Source organism: Gopherus flavomarginatus, chromosome 1 (genome assembly GCF_025201925.1).
Source record: "Gopherus flavomarginatus isolate rGopFla2 chromosome 1, rGopFla2.mat.asm, whole genome shotgun sequence".
NCBI lineage: Eukaryota > Metazoa > Chordata > Testudines > Testudinidae > Gopherus > Gopherus flavomarginatus.
In genome coordinates this window covers 228,242,186-228,263,636 of record NC_066617.1, presented here as the reverse complement: position 1 = coordinate 228,263,636, position 21,451 = coordinate 228,242,186, and the positions used below count along the sequence as shown (strand labels likewise).

General features: G+C 42.1%; 1 protein-coding gene across 3 annotated transcripts in view; it reads right to left on the bottom strand.

The window, feature by feature from the left end:
* Nucleotides 1-21,451, bottom strand: part of SH3KBP1 (SH3 domain containing kinase binding protein 1) — a 244,669-nt gene that overhangs the window by 108,311 nt on the left and 114,907 nt on the right. Inside the window, exon 1 of one of the 3 annotated variants that reach the window (XM_050936581.1) lies at nt 19,635-19,707. The exons of the other annotated variants lie outside the window; for them this stretch is intronic. Within the exon in view, the coding sequence (XP_050792538.1) occupies nt 19,635-19,646 (12 nt within the window). The 5' untranslated portion in view covers nt 19,647-19,707. Of the gene's footprint in view, nt 1-19,634; nt 19,708-21,451 lie in introns of those variants that run through there. 3 annotated transcript variants of the gene reach the window in all.

Here is a 21,451-nt window from a genome sequence, read left to right as displayed (position 1 = left end):
GGAACCATTAGGATCCACTCAGGTCACATTTTCAAGCTTTATTTCAGAACTATGAGGGCCATAAACTTACTTTATTTTTTAATGAAAATGTGAGATTATCAAATAGTCACATGACTCCAGGAGCTAACACTTAATAATGTGAGTTAGCAATACAGAAGCTGCCTTTGTTAAAGATTCCATACCCACATTCCTTCAAATAAGGTGCCAAAATAAACGTGGCCTGAACTCTTCAACAAGACCTTCAGCACAACCAGAAAAGAGTAGGGTTTGAGGGAAAAATTGATCAAGATTTAAAAAAAAAATATTTTAGATCTTCTTTAGCGATCATAAAGAATCAAGATGAGGCACAAGTCCAATGTTATAAACAATTTGCAACTCAAATGGTGTGATGATTTTGTGTTTCTGGATGCTAAGCAAAGTCAAGCTCTCACTTGTGATCTAATCAGGTCAGGATTGAAGGCTCTGTTATACTCCTGCACAACAGTTAAAGGAATACAATTCCCCCTTAACACCTATGTATTAACATAGATAGACTTCTCCTGGCATCAACTTAAGGACTTGTCTACACTTGGAAATTTACTTGTTTAAGACCCTGTGTGGACACTTATTTCAGAATAGTAAGACTCTATGGTCTACACTACATGTTTATATCGAATTTAGCAGCGTTAAATCAAATTAACCCTGCACCCGTCCACACAACAAAGCCATTTCCTTCGACATAAAGGGCTCCTAAAATCGATTTCTGTACTCCTCCCTGACGAGGGAATTAGCGCTGAAATTGATATCACAGGTTCGAATTATGGTTAGTGTGGATGCAATTCAACGGTATTGGCCTCCGGGAGCTATTCCACAGTGCACCATTGTGACCGCTCTGGACAGCGCTTTCAACTCAGATGCACTGGCCAGGTGTACAGGAAAAGCCCCACAAACTTTAGAATCTCATTTCCTGTTTGGCCAGTTGAGCTCATCAGCACAGGTAACCGTGCAGTCCAAGAATCGAAAAAGAGCTCCAGCATGGACCATACAGGAGGTACTGGATTTGATCGCTGTATGGGGAGATGATTCTGTGCTATCAGAACTACGTTCCAAAAGACGAAATGGCAAAACATTTGAAAAAATCTCCAAGGGCACAATGGAGAGAGGCCACAACAGGGACTCCACACAGTGCAGTGTGAAAGTTAAGGAGCTCAGACAAGTGTACCAGAAAACCAAAGAATCAAATGGACACTCTGGGGCAGAGCCACAGACATGCCGCTACTACGCTGAGCTGCATGCAATTCTAGGGGGGGGGCCGCCACCACCACCCCACCTTTGAACGTGGATTCTGAAAAGGGGGTACTCTCAGCCATGCCTGAGGATTTTGCAGACAGGGAAGATGAGGACGACGATGAGGACGACCTTGAGGAGAGCACACAGCACACCATTCTCCCCAACAGCCAGGATCTATTTCTCACCGTGACTGAAATACCCACTCAACCCTCCCAAGGCGGTATTCCGGACCATGAAGCGGTAGAAGGGGCCTCTGGTGAGTGCACCTTTGTATATATAATACATGGTTTAAAAGCAAGTGTTTTTTTAATGATTAATTTGCCTTGAGGACTTGGGATACATTCGCTGCCAGTACAACTAATGGAAAAGTCTGTTAATGTGTCTGGGGATGGAAGTGAAATCCTCCAAGGACATCTCCATGAAGCTGTCCTGGAGGTACAGCCCTTGCAGAAGGTTTCTGGGGAGAACCAGCCACACAGTGGGGGGAGGAGTAAAGAGATCATCCCAGAGAATTGGATGGGGGAGGTTACTTTGGTTTCTGCTGCTGCATGTGAACATGCTGCTTTTATGAAGGTTGCAGAAGCCAAAAGACTATGGCTTACCATGATCGCCTGCGAGCCGAAATCTGTTGCCTGGCCCTGTGTCTGTGCTCTCTAACACCAAAGCCGCAGGCACTCAATATAAAAGACGCAAAATGCGACCTTGCACTGAAATCACATGTCCTATGTAATGTGAATAGTGCTGTTCACCATGAAAGAGTAAACCCATTGTTCTGTAAAATTTATCTTTTTAAATACTTCTCTCCCTTTTTTCCCCTCCCACAGCTGCAAATTTTGCAAGCCTCCCTCCTCCATCCCGAAGGCTATCTCAGAGAAGGCGGTGAAAAAAAACGCACGTACGATGAAATGTTCTCTGAGATCATGCAGTCGACCCGCAATGAAAGACCTGATCTGAATGAGTGGACACAGTATCACAGTCCAGAAAAGCGTCCAATGACCGTTAGGACAGTAGGGATGAAAATGAGGGACAATCGAGATGAGAGGTGGCGGCAGGAAGATCAGAGGAGGCAGGATGCAACACTGGGGCTACTGCGGGATCAAACGGACATGCTCCGGCGTCTGGTGGAGCTTCAGGAACGGCAGCAGGATCACAGCGTGCTGCTGCAGACCCTGTTTAACTGCCCTACCCCCTCCCCAAGTTCCATAGCCTTCTCACTCAGAGGCCAAAGCGCGCAGAGGAGGGATTTACTCCAGGGATATCTCCATGAAGCTCTCCTGGAGGTACTCCAAAAGCCTTTCCAGGAGTACGATGACGATGGCTACCAGGCGTAATACATCGCCTGCTGCCAAAAGGCAATGAGCTGCAGCTGTGTAGCAATGCCGTCCCAAGTCTGCCAGCATCCAGGAGACATACGGTGATGGTGAGCTGAGCGGGCTCCATGCTTGCCATGGTATGGCATCTGCACAGGTATCCCAGGAAAAAAGGCGAGAAACTGTCTGCCGTTACTTTCACGGAGGGACGAAGGGAGGGAGGGACATAACACGTACCCAGAAACATCTGCGACAATGTTTTTTTGCTCCATCAGGCACTGGGATCTCAACCCAGAATTCCAATGGGCAGAGGAGACTGCAGGATCTATAGAATAGTTACTCACAGTGCAACGCTCCAGAAGCCAACGCTAGCCCCAGCACTATGGACGTGCACCACCGATTAATGTGATTAGTGTGGATGCATGCACACGATTTTATACCATCTGTTGCTAAAAATCAAATTCTGTAAAATCGGAGTAATTCCGTAGTGTAGACACACCCTATCAGGGAAATACAGAACTGCTGCACCAGTTTAAGAGCCTAGCACTGTACTGTAGTGTATACCAATGTCGTCCATTTAGAATTTATATTGACAGACTTTGAGCTTGTCTGCACTGACACTTTACAGCGCTGCAACTTTCTCGCTCAGGGGTATGAAAAAACATCCCTCTGAGCACTGCAAGTTTCAGCACTGTAAAGTGCCATTGTCGCTGCGCTCCCAGCACTGGAAGCTATTCCCCTTGTGGAGGTGATTTTTTTTTTTTTTATAGTGCTAGGAGAGCTCTCTCTGAGCACTCTGCCACGACTACACAGCCACGTTAAAGTGCTGCTGCCCTAGCGCTTTAACATTGCCAGTGAAGATGTGCCCTTTGAGAAGAATCCTGTCTCATCCGTTCAGACATTGGTGATTGTGACAAGGGACTGCAAAGAAGTGAAAGAGGCTAGTCAAAATTCCACTGACTGAGGCAGGGGGAAAAGAATGCAAAGATTCTTTGGTCATTGCTTTCCCTTTCCCCTTCAGCGACTATTTTTGAATTCTTGTTTACATCTGATGAAAGAATTAATTTTTTGCTCCAGGCACAAATCCAAGGCCATTACTATCATAAGAGAAAAGTAGGCCTTTGTTGTTTTGTATTTATTTTAAAAACTAGGAAAATGAAAAAATAATAATAGAAAAATCTCCTCTGATAGGCAACTTATGAGAAGGAGGCTCTCAACTACAAAAAAGAAGCAAACAGAAACAGTTGCCAATTTCTTCCAGAAGTTGAATGAACAGGAGCATAAACAAGCTTCTTGTCAACTAAACAGGGTTTTTTTGTTTTTTGTTTTTTTTTGTGGTGATGGGGAATACTTCTACTTACATCTTAAAAGGGAAGCAAATCTTAATGTCTTTTAAGCTTCTGAACTTTTACATTTCACATTTAAATTTTCAATAAAGGCCTCCAGAAGTAAATGTATCCCACTTTGTCAGAGAAATTTAACAATGGAGAAGTGACTAGAATAAGTTATTCCTGTGAAACCGAACTCAGCTCTATGTGAACTGCCTTCCATGCCAGCAACACTTAGTTTTACTACCATGAGGTCTTCCTGATTCTCTACGTGAGCTCTGCTGAAAGAACAGAATTAACAGTAACTGAAGGGTCAGTACAGTGGCACTTCAGACAGGGGGAAGTTTAATTCTCACATTTAAAAAAAAAGTCCTTAAAATAGGAAGGAAAAGTTTCTCAGAAGAGTGGATTTAAATTCCTGACTTTCTATATAGTTGTCTCCCCTGTTATCTGAATGGCTTCCTCCATCTACACCTCTGCCCAACTCCGCCATGGTGGAAACATCACTCTGAATGCTCTTGTGGTTATAGCAAGAGAAGCACTGTTGATTATCACCTATAAGGATGTCTTAGCCACCAATTATGTTTCTGTAAGGATGTCATAGGCTTAATTATGTTTCTGGGCTCTTCCTTGTTGTCATGCAGGAGCTTCAAGAGGAAACGCTTTGCTTTGTCCCAGTTTAGAAAGTCACAGTTGGCCGGTAAGACCTGGCACTTAGCCATGCATAGTTGTAAGGAAGCAGAGAAGAACATTTTTCTCACAAGTAGATCAAGCCTTCAAGTATGTCCTTGGGGAGGGTGATCTTGGCTGGATCAGAAACTGACAAGATGTCAAACAGCGTGCAGGATTTCTCATCTAACAGAGATCTCTATCTCCAGAGTCTCAGCAATCCTCAAGGATCTCCTCGAAAGACAAAATCATCCGGCGCCAGTACCAATGCTGAGGATACTGCTTCATTCAATGACAAAGAGTTCCTTTGGTTTCTTTGATGGTGAGATGCTGTTGTTGCTCTGTCCCTAAATCTGCTTTTTCCTTGTGCTCTGGCATAGATGATCTGGCCAAAGATGCAGGTGAGGAGTTCGGTGGAGACCAAGCTTCTCTGTACCTGAGATAGTGGACTACAGTTCTCCAAATAGGCCCAGAGTGGCTTACAACAGGAATGTGGCTTACCTGTTTGGTACTGGCCAGATCAGTGGCCAGTCCTTATGAGACACTGGTGGCTGAGCCCTGTACGGAAAGCTGCAGGTCTTTCTTCAGTGTCCACCTAACCTCAGAGGAGAGGATTCTCTGTTCAAAGATGAGAACAACATTTGCCTTGATGATGGTGTGGAGGAATACACCTCCTTTAGGGACATCATCAATGCACATGGTGATCTCGCTACTGGGTTCTGTATTGGTACCAGTACTGATCTCCCAGGGATGTAGGCATTGACAATGGGAAGTACATCACTGGAGCCACTACTGGTACCAGAGGAGTCTGTGTCTGTGTTGTGGGCTGCTCATTATCAACAGTCCTTGATGCCACATGAGGCTTGATGGTTTTATCTCTAGAAGCTTTACGTGGTCTGTCCTTATGGGAGGAGACTGACCTCTGCCTGGACTCTCAGCTTCTGTGTTGCGAGCACCCCCTCTCAGTGCCAAACTTCAGTATCAGAGTCATTGGTGTTGGCTTCAGTGTTGATGATACCAGGGTCAGCTTCAGCGTCTGGGACATCAGAGCTAGTGCCAGGTCTTCTCAGTGCCAGTGTTCAGCACTGCTTGTCTGCTAGATAAACTGGCCTCATCCAGCAATCTAACTGCTAGCAGAACTCTGGAGCCCATCTCCTCAGGGTCTGATGAGACTTTCATGGATTGCTCCAGGAGATGGAGTTTCAAGACATTTCACATGTCCTAGCAGAGAATAATAGGCACACCGAACATCTACTCAGTACATATGACTCTCAAACAGAAGAGGCATTTGCTGTGCCCATCTTTTAGGGGAGTTAATCTATCACAGGATAGATAGACTCAAAACCCAAGGGCTTCAAGACCTGTCATGTTAAGTAGCCCTGTAATGGGGAGTCCACCCAGGAGGTGTCTAACCATCCAAATGAGTAGATATAGATTACAGTGGTCATAAGTGGAAGAATGAGAAGAGCAATGAAGGTTTGTAGAAGATTTTTGAGACGGTTTAGCTAAAACTAAGAACTAGGGGCTTGGACACTCGCCAGGCTCTGCGCCTTGTGGCCGTTGGTGGTGGTAAGGTATTGAGGGAAGATTGTAGCTGTGCCATTCTTTATGCCCTACAATGGGAGCATGAGGAGGCACAGAATGCATGTGTGGCACCAGAGGGACACTACTATATATATATAAAAAAAAAATCTTGCATGAACTTACAGTGAGATCTACTCTCACACATACTTGAAGAAATTTTACTTTTTAATTTCTAGAAAGATATTTCACAAATATTTTTGAACTACATGTCGCCATCCCTTTGCAGGCAGGCAAACCAAATTATCTGCAATTGCAGAATCTGAAAATATTCCAGTACCACACAATCCAATAGATTGCATTGAATTTTCCTGTTAAATTGCTGTTTGTTCTTGCATCAAATTAGGAGCTGTATAAACATAACTGTATGCAGGTTACGAATTACTGTTACTTTGCTACATCATTTCTCTGCTAGGTTAAAAACATTGTTTTCGATTGCATGGCAAATAAGTGGAACACTAATATCTTGTACTTCCTTCTCTGGCGAAATTTAATAAATTCACAAATATAAAAAGCCTTTTAGGAGGAAATCTTAGCTATACTGAAGTAATTGAGGAAAACTTCTCAACCACCAGGATTACATACACAAACTGCATACCAGCAACCACATTACAGAATGATATTTTAAGCAATAGTATTTTTGTTAGTTCTAAACCAAATTTCTTCAAGCATGTCAGATCTCCTTAACTTCACTAAAGACTAAATTCAGTATAATATTTAAACAATTTTAAAATATAAGCATGTACAAACAAAATATCTACAAATGTCAAGATACACATAACCAGAATTATTTTAACGTAATTAAAATTCTACTTTGAAATTGAAACAAATGAAAAATTTCAGGCCAGAAGTTATTTTCGGAGACTACTATAAGCAGTTGAAAATAAATTTGAACTAGATTATTCCACAACTAGAGAAACTATCACAGATCTACAAGTCTCATTTAAAATTGTGTTAAACAGGTTGTGATCATATCAGATCACCTTCAGTCCATTCAGTGTCGTAGAAATAAAGTGCTGGATGTCAGAGCAACTTATACTTCCCTGTATTTGACACACACAGATGTTTTTCACACCTGAATCCAAGCAGACGAGTGAGCAGAAAAGCAAAAAATAATAAGCAGTGCAGAGAGCTCCAGATAGGTGACTTTTAGAACAAAGCAGGATTTTGTTGGGGTTTTCCATTTCTGGGCAGTGTCAGTTGTTTGTTCATCAGGGTCACATCTAAGCATTGTTTTCTCTTTCAGTGAAAAAAGATAAACTGCTATATTTCATCAGATAAACTGTATAAACACACTTAAGGCTAATAACCAGTGCTCTGAATACTAAATGAATAGGCAGATGTGCTTTCAAAGATTAAAAGTTCTTTTTCAAAATAGCTTTATCTCTTGAAGTTTTTAAGAAAAGGGTGTGACAGACCCAAACCAGTGGTGTACATGAGTCTGGTATTTTTTTATGATGTCTGTGTATGAGATGGGCAAATGTGTAAAAAGTTCTAAGGCGATTACTCCACTTAATTACAGAGGGGAGTGTTTATTGGATACAGCTGGAGACCCCTACCTCCAAATTGTTCAGATAGCTAAGAGAAAGCACCCCCCAGGGATCTCAATTCATATTTCTGCATCACTATAAATAGCCTAAAAATTGCCTAAAGAAAAGAAAAAACATGGATGAAAGAGTGGGGGTGATGGCACAAGGTGAGGACAGAATGTATGTTACCAAGGGAGGGGGGAGCCTGCCCTTCCCATCCTAATGTTAGAGGATGTGTTACTATATGTGACAGACCCAGGCCAGTGGGGTAACAGGAGTCTGGTAGAGGGCAAATATACTGGTCACTGGATGAGTAGTTTTCTGTTCCCGAGTGACCAGAGCAGCGGCTGCACTAGAGTAATCAGGAACCTGCTGGAAACAATTAAGGCAGACAGGCTGATTAAAACACCTGCAGGCAATCAAGGCAGGCTAATCAGGGCACCTGGGTTTAAAAAGGAGCTCAGTCCAGTTAGGCCAGAGGGAGCCAGAGGAGAGGAAGTGTGCGTGAGGAGCTGGGAGCAAGAGGTGCAAGGAGCTGAGAGTGACAGGGTGTGGTGCTGGAGGACTAAGGAGTACAAGCATTATCAGACACAACGAGGAAGGTCCTGTGGTGAGGATAAAGAAGGTGTTTGGAGGAGACCATGGGGAAGTAGCCCAGGGAGTTGTAGCTGTCATGCAGCTTTTACAGGAGGCACTATAGACAGCTGGAACCTGGAGTAAAGGGCGGGCCCAGATTCCCCCCAAACCTCCCAACTCCTGATCAGACACAGGAGGAGTTGACCCAGACTGTGGGGAAGATCACTGAGGTGAGCAAATCTGCCAATAAACACAGGACCCACCAAGGTAGAGGAGGAACTTTGTCACAAGGGTTATTGATGCTTCATGTGAAAATCACTCTTGCGCTAGCTGGATAAAGAGAAAGATTTCAGTGATGTCAAAAGGTACTTGAAAAGACACTTTAAAATAACACGTTAAGATGAATAACAAAAAGCGCTTATCTGGGTGGAAGAAGAGTTATTTATATAGTGCTGTGTGTACATGACACTTTAAAGACAAAAATGACAAGCCCAGCACCAATCTGCTTGTAGACAATGCTACAAATGATGACAAACAATGAAAATGGGAGAGGGTACAAAAATATAATATGGCTGAGTTGGTCTACTATGCAGGCAGCTTGACAGTTCTGTATTTATTATTTTTTCATATTTTTATTTGCTGTTGCTAAATGAAGATTTAAAACAACAACCAAAGAGTTCCTTTAAAATAAAATAGAAGGCATAGAGAGACATCAGCACTTTAGAAGCAAGAGTTCAAATATGTATTTGTCCATTTGTTTACTGAAAGAAAACCTTGGTTAGTTCCATGAGATTAATTACCTATTAGCCACTTTACTATGTTATTTACGTGTAAGCAGAGTCAGGATAAGCTCTACCCTGACATCTGGTGGAAAGAATTTCAGAGAATGTATTTGCATAGGCACGCCTACCCTATCCCAGACTGCCGAGCTGTGGGACTGCTTGGTGACAAATGACTCACCCTCAGTTGGGTGGTACTTGCTAGACAAGGGACATGGGTTCCAAAACCCAGTGAACTGAGAGAGGCTGGGGACAGGTATCTGTGCCTGGTGGTGCAGTCTCCTTGTGGAGCCAGAAGCACCATTTCCACCCCCTCCTCTCTCCACTGTGGAATGTCAGAGTTGATTTTTTTATTCCCTCAAGAATCTAAATACAGGTTACTGAGCTGAACTCACTTTGGGCTAATGGTGCACTAGCACTGGGGCTCCCCTACTAAGAGCTGAGATCACTGAGAGTTGAAATCACTAAAGAGCTGAAATTACTGAGCTGAGAGCACTGAGTACTGTGCTAACTAGTAGGGGAGCCTGAAGCTATACTGTGGAACTGAGCCGCTGGTGGAGTGGAGCAGTTGTGGGGGACGGCTGGAGCGGATCACGGGACAGCTGGTGGCAGCGGAGCAGCTGTGGGACGGGTGGAGCGGCCCACAGAGCGAACGGAGCTGAGCAGTTTGCAGGGAGAACTAGAGCAGCTCATGGAGCAGAGCAGCTGGTGGAGCGGAGCAGTTTCTGAGGACGGCTGGAGGAGCAGAGTGGAGCGGCTGGTAAAGCGGAGCAGTTCGTGGAGAAGGCGGAAGCAGAACCCACGGAGAGGCAGGGCAGTTGGCCCCGGACCACGTAAGGTGCCCCTTTCTACCCAGGCTGGGGGGAGGGGCCTCTACAGATAAACTCTCGAACTCTGGGGTGGCATTGACCAGAGACTTTTGAGTTGTTGGACTTCGGGGTGATTGGACTTAAAACCCTAAGGGGAAAAAGGACAGTGCCAAACGTACTTGGACGTGGGTTTTTGTTTATGGTTTGTGTTATAACCCTGTTTGTGGTGTTTCTCCAATGGGATGCCGCATTGATTCCTTCCTTTATTAAAAAGATTTTGCTACACTCAGACTCCGTGCTTGCGAGAGGGGAAGTATTACCTCCTAGAGGCGCCCAGGGGTGTGTGGTATGTGAGTGTCCCAGGTCACTGGGTGGGGGCTCGAGCCGGTTATGCATTGTGTTACTGAAACGGAACTCCTAGATACTGAACCCGGCCCTTGTTGCTGCCAACTCAGAGGGGCAGAAGGGTTACATACAAATACAGTAATTTAAACTAGTAATAGTGTGTGGTTTCACAGAAGCATTAAAAAGGTAGGAAATGCCTAAATTCAGATAGCATGTTCAGCCTTCGTTCTACTCTGTTGTGAGTAAGCTTTATAACACACTCAATGGCATGATTACAGACTGTCAGGTAATCCAGTATCATTCCATTTTTTTCTATAATTTTAAATGCATAAATATAACATCCTGTAGTATTCTGTGTACGCAGACAGTCATTGATTGTTATTTACAGTATATGAAAAGTAAACAGCACATGCATTTTACCTACCAGTACTGCACTTAACCTTCAACTTAAAATGTACTGGTATTATGACAGTGCAAGAGTCATCTTTTGTTCCTTCCTTTATGTAACTCTCCCACACTGCATTGTTCCATTGTGTGCTCCTGGTGAGCTACAGTGTGAAAGGAAAGTACTAGCAGTGCTCTATGGGGGAGGGGTGGGGGAATAACATGACAGTGTTGCCAACTCTCATGATTTTTTTGTTAGTCTCACAATATTTGATAGGTTTCAGAGTAGCAGCCTTGTTCGTCTGTATCCGCAAAAAGAACAGGAGTACTTGTGGCACCTTAGAGACTAACAAATTTATTTGAGCATAAGCTTTCGTGGGCTACATCCGATGAAGTGGGCTGTAGCCCATGAAAGCTTAAGCTCAAATAAATTTGTTAGTCTCTAAGGTGCCACAAGTACTTCTGTTCTTTTTACAATATTTGATGTTTTACTTAAAAACCCAAATCCAGGAGCTGAGTGATCACTCAGCTTCTATTAAAAAAAAAGATGTTTCTAGCTCTTGTGGCTGCAGAGAAAAAGCCTGAAAATGCAATGTGAGCATACACTAAAGACCCAGAAAGCAAAAGGCAAATAAAAAGAACCCATTAATTTTTTAACAAAATCCCTTGATTTTAAAGCCAATCTCATGATTTTGTGGGTTCTGACTTAAGATTTTTCAATGTTTGGGCTTGGCAATGCTGCCTAAAGCACACAATAAAGAAGGGGAAGCAGCAAAGGGCAAGACAAAGTAATAAGAAGTGGGAAGACGCGATAAAACAAAGACGCTGTGAAGAATTAGGCTGGAAAAAAACACAATCAAAAAACATGCAAACAAAATAACTAGTAGGTTTTCCATTATATAAGAGTGAGACAAATAAAATAAAAAGAAACAGAAATAAAGAGAAAAGGAATAGAACAGGAAAAAACATCAAATCATAGCACAACAAAGAGCGCATTATTCTCTGAGCACTGTAACTCTTTTTCACATTAATATGAGCAAACCACTGCAATCCCATTCAGTGCTGAAAAACTGACCTGTAGGCCATTAGTATATTTTCCATTTGCCCTTCCTAACATGCCTCAAACCTTGTCGGACCTGGGGGAGCTACTTTTAGGCTGGGGAGACATTATTTCAATGTCCCAAGACCATTCAGTCACTGACTTCATAAAAGCTGCCATTCTTCACAATCATGGCAGTTTTAGGAAAGAAGTGGATGCTAATCTACAGGAACTGGACTGAGACCATCAGCTCCGTTCATTTTAGTCAAAAGAAGAAACATTCTATGGATGACTTCCACATCCTTAGCTACGTGGGCAACAGAGAGCTAAAGGTGTAAGACTCCATACCCTAACAGCAAACCCCTGAACTAATCAGTTCTTTGACTAATATTCTGAAAGGGAATATTTCCAAACTTTCAACTGCTATAGACAAAGGGGTATAGATTTAAGAAGTTTCAACATTTAGAACATTTGGCCCAAATTCATCCTTGGTTTATTTCCTCTAAAGTGTTAAATCTGTAATAATTAACTTTTTTTAGTTATTTTATTTTACACAAACAAAATTATACACACTCACTATCAGTAAAGACCCTGTAGCATTTAGGCTCCAGTTGCTGGAATCCTTGAAAGTCCACCCAGTTTTCCATACTTCCTGTTTGAAACCTCACACAGATAATCACTCCCAACCACTCAGCTTTACCATCACCTCCCATAGATGTCCAGGGTCAAGAGGCAATGAGGTCTGGGAACTCCTAGATGTCACACAAGTTTGAGGCAAAAACTCTTATCTGGTGCAGTGGGAGAGCTATGGACTGGAAGAGCAATCATGGAAACCAGAAGAAAGCATTGGTGTTCCACAACTTGTACATGCCTTCCATCAGAAACACCCCCTGAAACCTGGTCCCACAGACTCTAGTAGGTGCCCTTGAAGGGGAGGTGCCAGTACTGATAGGATCTAGCCTGCAACAGAGCCAGTCTCCTGGCAGCTTAATAAGCTCAGCTGTCTGAGTGCGCCATCTGATTGGTTGAGGGAGTCAGCAGACTCTTACATAAGATCAGTAGCCACAACAGTCCAGTGGCTGCTCAATGCATTCCTAGCCTGCAGCTGTACCTAGTCCTGTCCCTACCTCTGCTGTCTCTAGTCTTGCTTCAGTTCCAGTGTGCATCTATTCCTGCTCCAGCCCCAGCACTAGCCCCAACGTTTACCTGCTCTGCCTCAGCCCCCAGCTTCTTCCTGACTCCCAGTTCTGACCCTCCACTATGCCTTCTGACTGCAACTCTGGTTAACCCTTTGGCTCTGCTCTAATGGATAGGCTGGATTCTTGCTCCCACCACTAGACAAGACTGCCCATGGCCTTGGGGAACAGAAATTTGATAATAGAGGGATCTTCAATCTACCAAATAAAAGTATAAGAAGCTGGACAAATTCAGACTAAAACTAAGGTGCAAATTTATAACAGTAAGTGTAATTAATCATTGGAACAACTTATCAAGTGTTGTGGTGGCTTCATCATCACTGGAAATTTTTAATTTAAGACTGAATGTTTTTCTAAAAGACACGCTCCAGTTCAGGGATCCCCAATGTGGTGCCAAATGTGCCCGCGTCCTGCCAGCGGTCAAGCTTTCGGTGGCATTTCGGCGGTGATGCCTCTGGATGATGATGCTTTCCGCTGACAAGCGATGTCATTCAGAGGCGTTGCCGCCAAATTTCAGAGGTATTTCGGCAGATGCTCAACCACCGCCATGGTCCTTCATCTGGCACTCGCCAGACGAAAAAGTTTGGGGATCACTGCTCTAGTTCAAGCACAACTATTGGACCTGAAACAAATTAATTCAGGGAGGTCCTATGATCTGTGTTGTGCAGGAGGTGAAATTAGACAATCACAATAGTTCCTTCTGGTCTTAAAAATGTCTGACTCTATAAAATCTGAAATTTTGACATTTGATACTGCTAGACCCTCAGTTGAGTATCAGAGGGGTAGCCGTGTTAGTCTGGATCTGTAAAAGCAGCAAAGAATCCTGTGACACCTTATAGATTAACAGACGTTTTGGAGCATGAGCTTTCGTGGGTGAATACGCACTTCGTCAGATGCATGTAGTGGAAATTTCCAGGGGCAGGTATATATATGCAGGCAAGCTAGAGATAAAGAGGTAGTTCAATCAGGGAGGATAGGGCCCTGTTCTAGCAGTTGAGGTGTGAAAACCAAGAGAGGAGAAACTGGTTTAGTAATTGGCAAGCCATTCACAGTCTTTGTTTAATCCTGAGCTGATGGTGTCAAATTTGCAGATGAATGAAGCTCAGCAGTTTCTCTTTGAAGTCTGGTCCTGAAGTTTTTTTGCTGCAGGATGGCCATCTTAAGGTCTGCTATAGTGTGGCCAGGGAGGTTGAAGTGTTCTCCTACAGGTTTTTATATACTGCCATTCCTAATATCTGATTTGTGTCCATTTATCCTTTTTCGTAGCGACTGTCCAGTTTGGCCGAGGTACATAGCAAAGGGGCATTGCTGGCATATGATGGCGTATATTACATTGGTGGACGTGCAGGTGAATGAACCGGTGATGGTGTGGCTGATCTGGTTAGGTCCTGTGATGGTGTCGCTGGTGTAGATATGTGGGCAGAGTTGGCATCGAGGTTTGTTGCATGGATTGGTTCCTGAGCTAGAGTTCCTATGGTGCAGTGTGCAGTTACTGGTGAGAATATGTTTCAGGTTGGCAGGTTGCCTGTGGGCGAGGACTGGCCTGCCACCCAAGGCCTGTGAAAGTGTGGGATCATTGTCCAGGATGGGTTGTAGATCCCTGATGATGCGTTGGAGAGGTTTTAGCTGGGGACTGTATGTGATGGCCAGTGGAGTCTTGTTGGTTTCTTTCTTGGGTTTGTCTTGCAGTAGGAGGCTTCTGGGTACACGTCTTGCTCTGTTGATCTGTTTCCTTATTTCCTCGTGCTAGTATTGTAGTTTTGCGAATGCTTGGTGGAGATTTTGTAGGTGTTGGTCTCTGTCTGAGGGGTTAGAGCAGATGCGGTTGTACCTCAGTGCTTGGCTGTAGACAATGGATCGTGTGATGTGCCCGGGATGGAAGCTGGAGGCATGAAGGTAGGCATAGCGGTCAGTAGGTTTTCGGTATAGGGTGGTGTTAATGTGACCATCACTTATTTGCACCGTGATGTCTAGGAAGTGGACGTCCTGTGTAGATTGGTCCAGGCTGAGACTGATGGTGGGGTGGAAGCTGTTGAAATCATGGTGGAATTTTTCCAGAGTCTCCTTCCCATGGGTCCAGATGATGAAGATGTCATCAATGTAGCGTAGGTAGAGAAGGGGCATGAGTGGACGAGAGCTGAGGAAGCGTTGTTCCAGGTCGGCCATAAAAATATTGGCATATTGTGGGGCCATGGGGGTGCCCATAGCGGTGCCACTGATCTGGAGATATAGATTGTCATCAAATTTGAAATAGTTGTGTGTGAGGATAAAGGCACAGAGCTCAGCAGCCAGTTGTGCTGTGGCATCATCAGGGATACTGTTCCTGACAGCTTGTATTCCATCTGTGTGTGGGATGTTTGTGTAGAGAGCCTCTACATCCATGGTGGCTAGGATGGTGTTTTCTGGAAGGACAGCAATGCATTGTAGTTTCCTCAGGAAATCAGTGGTGTCACGGAGATAGCTGGGAGTGCTGGTGGCATAGGGTCTGAGTAGAGAGTCCACATATCCAGACAGTCCTTCAGTGAGAGTGCCAATGCCTGAGATGATGGGGCGTCCAGGATTTCCGGGTTTGTGGATCTTGGGTAGTAGATAGAATAACCCTGGTCGGGGCTCTAAGGGTATGTTGATTTGTTCCGGTGTTAGTGTAGGGAGTGTCCTGAGTAGATGTTGCAGTTTCTTAGTGTATTCCTAAGTGGGATCTGAGGGAAGTGGCCTGTAGAATTTGGTATTGGAGAGTTGTCTGGTGGCCTCCTTTTGGTAGTCAGACCTGTTCATGATGACAACAGCACCTCCTTTATCAGCCTCTTTGATGATAATGTCAGGGTGGTTTCTGAGGCTGTGGATGGCATTGCGTTCTGCACGACTTAGGTTATTAGGCAAGCGATGTCGTTGTTCCACAATTTCTGCCTGTGCACGTCGGTGGAAGCATTCAATGTAGAGGTCCAGACTGTCATTTCGACCCTCAGGAGGAGTCCATGTGGAGTTCTTCTTGTGCTGTTGGTGGGAGGGTACCTGTGTATCAGTGCGCTGTTCAGTGTTGTTCTCAAAGTATTCTTTGAGTCGGAGACGGCGACCCTCAGTTATCTCTTTTGTTAATGAGCTAAAAATCTTCCCTCCCAAGAGATTTTACTGGGATTAATGTATCAAAGTGACAAAGTAAATGCACGGAGTTGAGAGCAACAGTTTAGCTAAGTAGAAATTGCGTAAACAAATGGAGCAAGGCATATTGGAATCACAGATGAGTAAAAAGCTTAGCAAATGAAATAAAAAGAACAAACGCAGAACTGAATCTATGCACCATGCTCCTAACTGCCTTATCTCAAAGGAACAAAAAATAACAGTTAAAGGAGGTAAGTGAACAATATTAGAGTGAATACAGTCACTTGCTTTCTCTCTCAACTGGAGATTCACAATGGAAGGTCAGATTTCTGGCAAGAACATTGATGAAAAGTAAAGTAAATATCCTTGTAGCAGACATCGTTCACTCTCCTTCCTCCCTTTATTTATTTTTAATCGTAACTTCTACTGACTACGGCTTGTGCAAATGAAGGGGTCATTTCTCCCAGTATCACTCATTAGAAATTCCACCATTTGTGGACTGCAGTTAAAAAAAACAATTCAGAATCAGTTTTCTGTCATTTGAGGAGGATTCTACAGTCAATCTACATATTGTGGTGGAAATCCTTCTGTGCTTTCTCATGAGAAACACTGTCAGCAACTAGCATGCTCCAGATTGCACCATCCAGAACAGAAAACTGCTTTTATGAAACCTCCTCTTTTGTAGCAATTAGCAACCAATGGGGCTGTTACACTGTTCTAAGCCTGTCTCTCCAGCTGTTAGGAATCAAGCAGGTTCAGAGAGTCTTTGCTGTTGTGGCTCCTTGCCCAGCATTCCAGTGTCAATAATGTGTGCAACCCAGAAAGGAACAAGGGATGATGCTGCTTAAAGATAACTATGATCTCTTGGTTCATTCACTGTATCAACAAAGTTATGTTCACTGATAGAAGAATAATTATGGCTAGTCTGCACAACAAACAATTCAGAATTGTCACACAACCTACAACATTTTCTCTTATTATACTATATTTTCTGTGTAACAATTTGCAAAATGGCATTTATTCTATGTCTATCCTGATATCCATTTATTTTCCTTTTTTTCTGCATCATCTGGTACAAGCAGCATTTTCATATTTTTAAAAACAATCTGTATTCTTTCCCTCAGTGGAGACATAATATATTTTTTTCAATGCCATGCCCATGTCACCCTCTCCACCCCAATAGTGGTGTGCTCTTTCTTTGCATCAGGAGCTTCTTGATACCTCAGAGGTTTGCAGATAGAAGTGCGTATCTGTAAAGGTACTTACATAGCCCTAGTCACCACAGTATCAGAGCAACTCACAGTCACTAATGATTTTTATTCACATGACAGTCCTGTGAGGTAGAGAAACATCGCCATTTTATAGATGCAACAGAGCAACTCGGGACAGAAGCAGGAATAAACCCCATGTTTCCTGACTCCCGGTTCTATGCGCTGGTAATCCACCAGATAACATTGCCTTTTGCCGTCTTCTGTTGCGTTTCTTTTGTCTTCCCTGTGTTCCTTTCTTTTTATGCTTATGGTAAGTTATAGCCAGTGACAAAAGATAGTAATATTACAGATTTTTCTTAATCATGGTAATGAAAATGAGAATACTTAGTTCTTCAGTAGTAAAATTATAATGCCAGGACTGAAAAAAACAGTTCGATAATATTCTCAAAAGTTAACTGATAAAGAAACTGTTTCGCTATCCTAACTCATAGTTCCTTCTGCAACAGTGATGGACAGTTACTACTGCCTCGGATCCGGTCACAAACACCTTCCCCTCCCCCACACCTGCCTGAAAGGAGGACCTGTGGAATGCCCTTCAGACATATTCAACCCTCCAGCAAACACAGTCGCCCCACCCCCAAAAACCCCAAAATTCAACAACCAAGAAAGCTAGTAAGATTGAACATTTGGAAAGTAAGTTTTATTGTAATCAGGACAATAAAGGAATTTCCACCACCCTCCATTTTGTTTCCTTCTTACTTTATGTGACATTTTTCTTTTCCTTCTTTTTGTTCCTTCTTCCTCCATCCTCTTTCCCTGTTCTGTGACCTTTTACCATCTTTTTCTCCCCTTTTGTCCATCCTGCTTAGTTTTATACCTTTATGTTCTTTTCTTTGGAGGTTTTTGTATTAAAAAAATTATTTATCGGGCAGCAAAGTATTAGTAGCAAATAATATAACGAAGAACTGCAAGGGAAAATTGATTAGCAATCTCGTCCATTTCCCTTACCAACCCTTTCAAGGATAAAGTTCTTTGGCACAGCATGAACAAGGAAACTGACTGGAACTTATCTGTTTCGTTCTGCATGGAGCTCTGGAGTGTGGAATACAAATGGAAATGACCAGGATCGTGTGATCTTAGTTTTCCTCTACAGCAAACACCTTTCGCAGAGAGACAGCTTTAAAGGGAAAAGTCAGCTCTGTCTATGAAGCTTTGCAGATATCTGTTTGGGTGGCCGGAGTGCGGTAAGTATCAGAACAGCCAGAACACAGCAGGCAGCAGTCTCTACAGATCTAGGAATTGCCAACTGAGCAGCATTGCTCGAAGGCCTTCCTCAGGCCAGCATTTTATAGCCCCACTCCTCTCTCCCCCAATAATTTTTAAGGGATTTTTACAAAGTGCTTAGTAGCTCTCATCTGTAAGCTTGTATTTTAGGATATTTTTTAAAAAGCAAGTATTTTTGTGTCAAAGTCTTGTTAAATTTATTTTGTCAACAAACAGTTAAATCAGACTACAGACTTTTCATCCTGTAGACTGTCTGGCTATTATATAGCCCTGTTCTCCCCGCCCCCCACTTTTTTTTTTTAAGGCAGGAAAAGGAGAGACACATGGCATATTGTAAGCTTAAAAGTCTATTCAAGGAACCTTGTAACTTCATTTCATGAACTCATAGACTTCTGCTTTTAAATGCATGAATTTAGAGATCTATATCTACCAAACAAGCACATAAAAAACTATTTGTAAAAAAACCCAAACAAAATATCAAATCATGTATTTAGTGTTTCTCCTTTCAATGTGCTAGATAATTTCATAACATGCACCACCAATTGACACAAATTCTCCTTGCAATTACATGAAGTAACGATTGCTGTTTAGATTTAATTACTTTGGTGAAAAAAGGTGTGACAACATCAAGAAATTACTAATTTTAGTTTTTCCCATTCATAGAGCAAACTCCAAACGTCACCTCACAGAAAATGAAACACTAGGACGCTCTTTCTTTTTCTACCAAGGAAGAGGAACTTTAATCATACTAAATTATTTTGGAGAAAAAAACTGGATTTTTGTTTAGTAAGCAAACACTTGAAATGGCTACACATCCTAGAGAGATGGTGTAACAGTTACTGCTTACGTGAACTGCCAAGTTACGTTATTCTTTAGAGTAAAAGACTGGAAAACAAGTAGTATAAAAATTGAAAACATCTGTATAAGTTTAATGGCCAAACTGACCGAAGGGGAAAAAATTACAACAAAACAGTTCCAGGACAGACTATGTCTTCACATAGTAATCCCTTATTTTAATATGTTCCTCTTTAATAGAGCTGGACTTCCCATCTGCTCAAGATCCTGACTAATACAAAATAGTTTATTTTCATATATACAATTTTTGTCCACTATGAAAAGAACCAAAGAGCCCTCCTACCAAACATCGGTGCTCTGCAAAGTATAAGTTACAATATAGTATAAGATGGTTAAAAACAACAAAAAAAAGTTTGTTTAAAAAGAAATACCTCCTCTCCCATTGTGAAGTAAAGCTGTCTTTCTACAGTTAAAAGTGTCCAAGAAGAGAATCGGAGTTCTCCTACTTCCCTGTAATAGCAAAACTTACAAGTCTAAAAGACCAAGCCTAAAACTGAGTCACATTTAGGGCTCTCTGAGCTTTGAGGAAAACAAAGCTTGCATTTGTTTATTTCACAGGAAGCCTGGAACTTTTCGTAGTTTTACTTACTTTGGGGTAGAGGTTTCTGCCTTTCCAGACAGAAAACTCAGCTTCACTGGCTTCATGTATATGACAGCCAGAAAAGGAAACATAAGCAGTAATATGCAAAAAAAAAAAAAAAAAAAAATTGTAAGCAGCTCAGACAGAAAATCTTTTAACATATAAATCATATAATTCAACTGAAAAATTATTTTGGTCTTTGTCACATTCCAACTACCCAATTTTCACCAATTCAAAAACTAAGAGCTAAAATTCCATGTGATTTATTACTTTTTTTAAAAGCTGTAATATCACCATGAATCCTCTCTTCCACAACAAAAGTATAAAATCTTAACACTTCCATGTCCCCTATAAAGGCATTCATGCAAATATATAAGAATGACTGGAAATGGAAAATGATAATATGGATACGGAAGAATAAATCGGAGGAGGCCATACCTCTCACTTTTATTTGAGCTATGCAGTGTGTTGACCAAGCTTCAGAACATTCTATAAAATCCCAAATACACATGTATATATAAACAGACTTACACGTTCTATACATCTAGTATTAAAAATCAACTCTCTCTGATGATAAAATGTAGCAGCCATTCTAACAGCACCATCAATACCAATACAACAAAATTTAGACATAAGGACATGAAGCAAAATACCTTAACAAATAAGAACAGGAATTTTGAAAGAAGATCATAAATTATCTAGTCAGGACAGCCAATCAGACGTACCTACTGCTGGGAAATGTGCCACAGTATTTTTTAATGACCAGAAATGATCACGAGATTGGTTTTACCTCTCACGTGGGAGACAAACCCTCTGACTCTTTGACAGCATCTCTATAAGCACAGTAACCACCCTAGCACCACACTGTGGAACAGGTTTAGTAATGGCTCAGATGGCAGTAAGCAACCTGAGTCATCAAAACCACTTCCTGAAGAAGATGTTAATTTCAAACTTCCACTGAACAAATTCTTTTAAAGTCATAATGAAATATATCCTTTTCAGTTTTACAGAATATAAAGTTGGGGTTCTTTTTTTAAAAAGCCTAAAACGCATTTTAATTATATAAAACACAATCAATTGTATTTTTTAATATCCTCTGCTAAAGATATTTAAAAAAAAGCCAAATATACAGATTCAGAAAAAAATCAATTGATTAATTCAAACTGATAGAAAATTATGACTGTGCAAACTGTCATCCCAGTTGCTTGATGCAGTTCAGTTTGCTTTATGTAACATGAGACAATTATTTAATCAGAAATCTTAATACCTAATGAATATGAAGATTACATATGCAACATCAATGCTGAATTAGACTTGTTATTTTATTATTTGTGCCAAGCTATTTGCTATCTTAACTTCCTATGTTCAGGTAGGCAAATAGTATCAAATGTCTGCTCATTAAAACCTTCCTGAGCTTTAAAAAGGCTACCAACCCCCTCTCTCCCAAACAAAAGTTCCAACGTATAATTAAGGATCACCAGCATTGAGGTTAAATTCTTAAACAAAAGCAAACAAAATAGAAGCAGAACAGAAAAGCTCATTTCAAGTAAATCTACAACCTAGAAATTTCACAATATGGTCTATGAATTGCCACAAGTGCCAAAACAA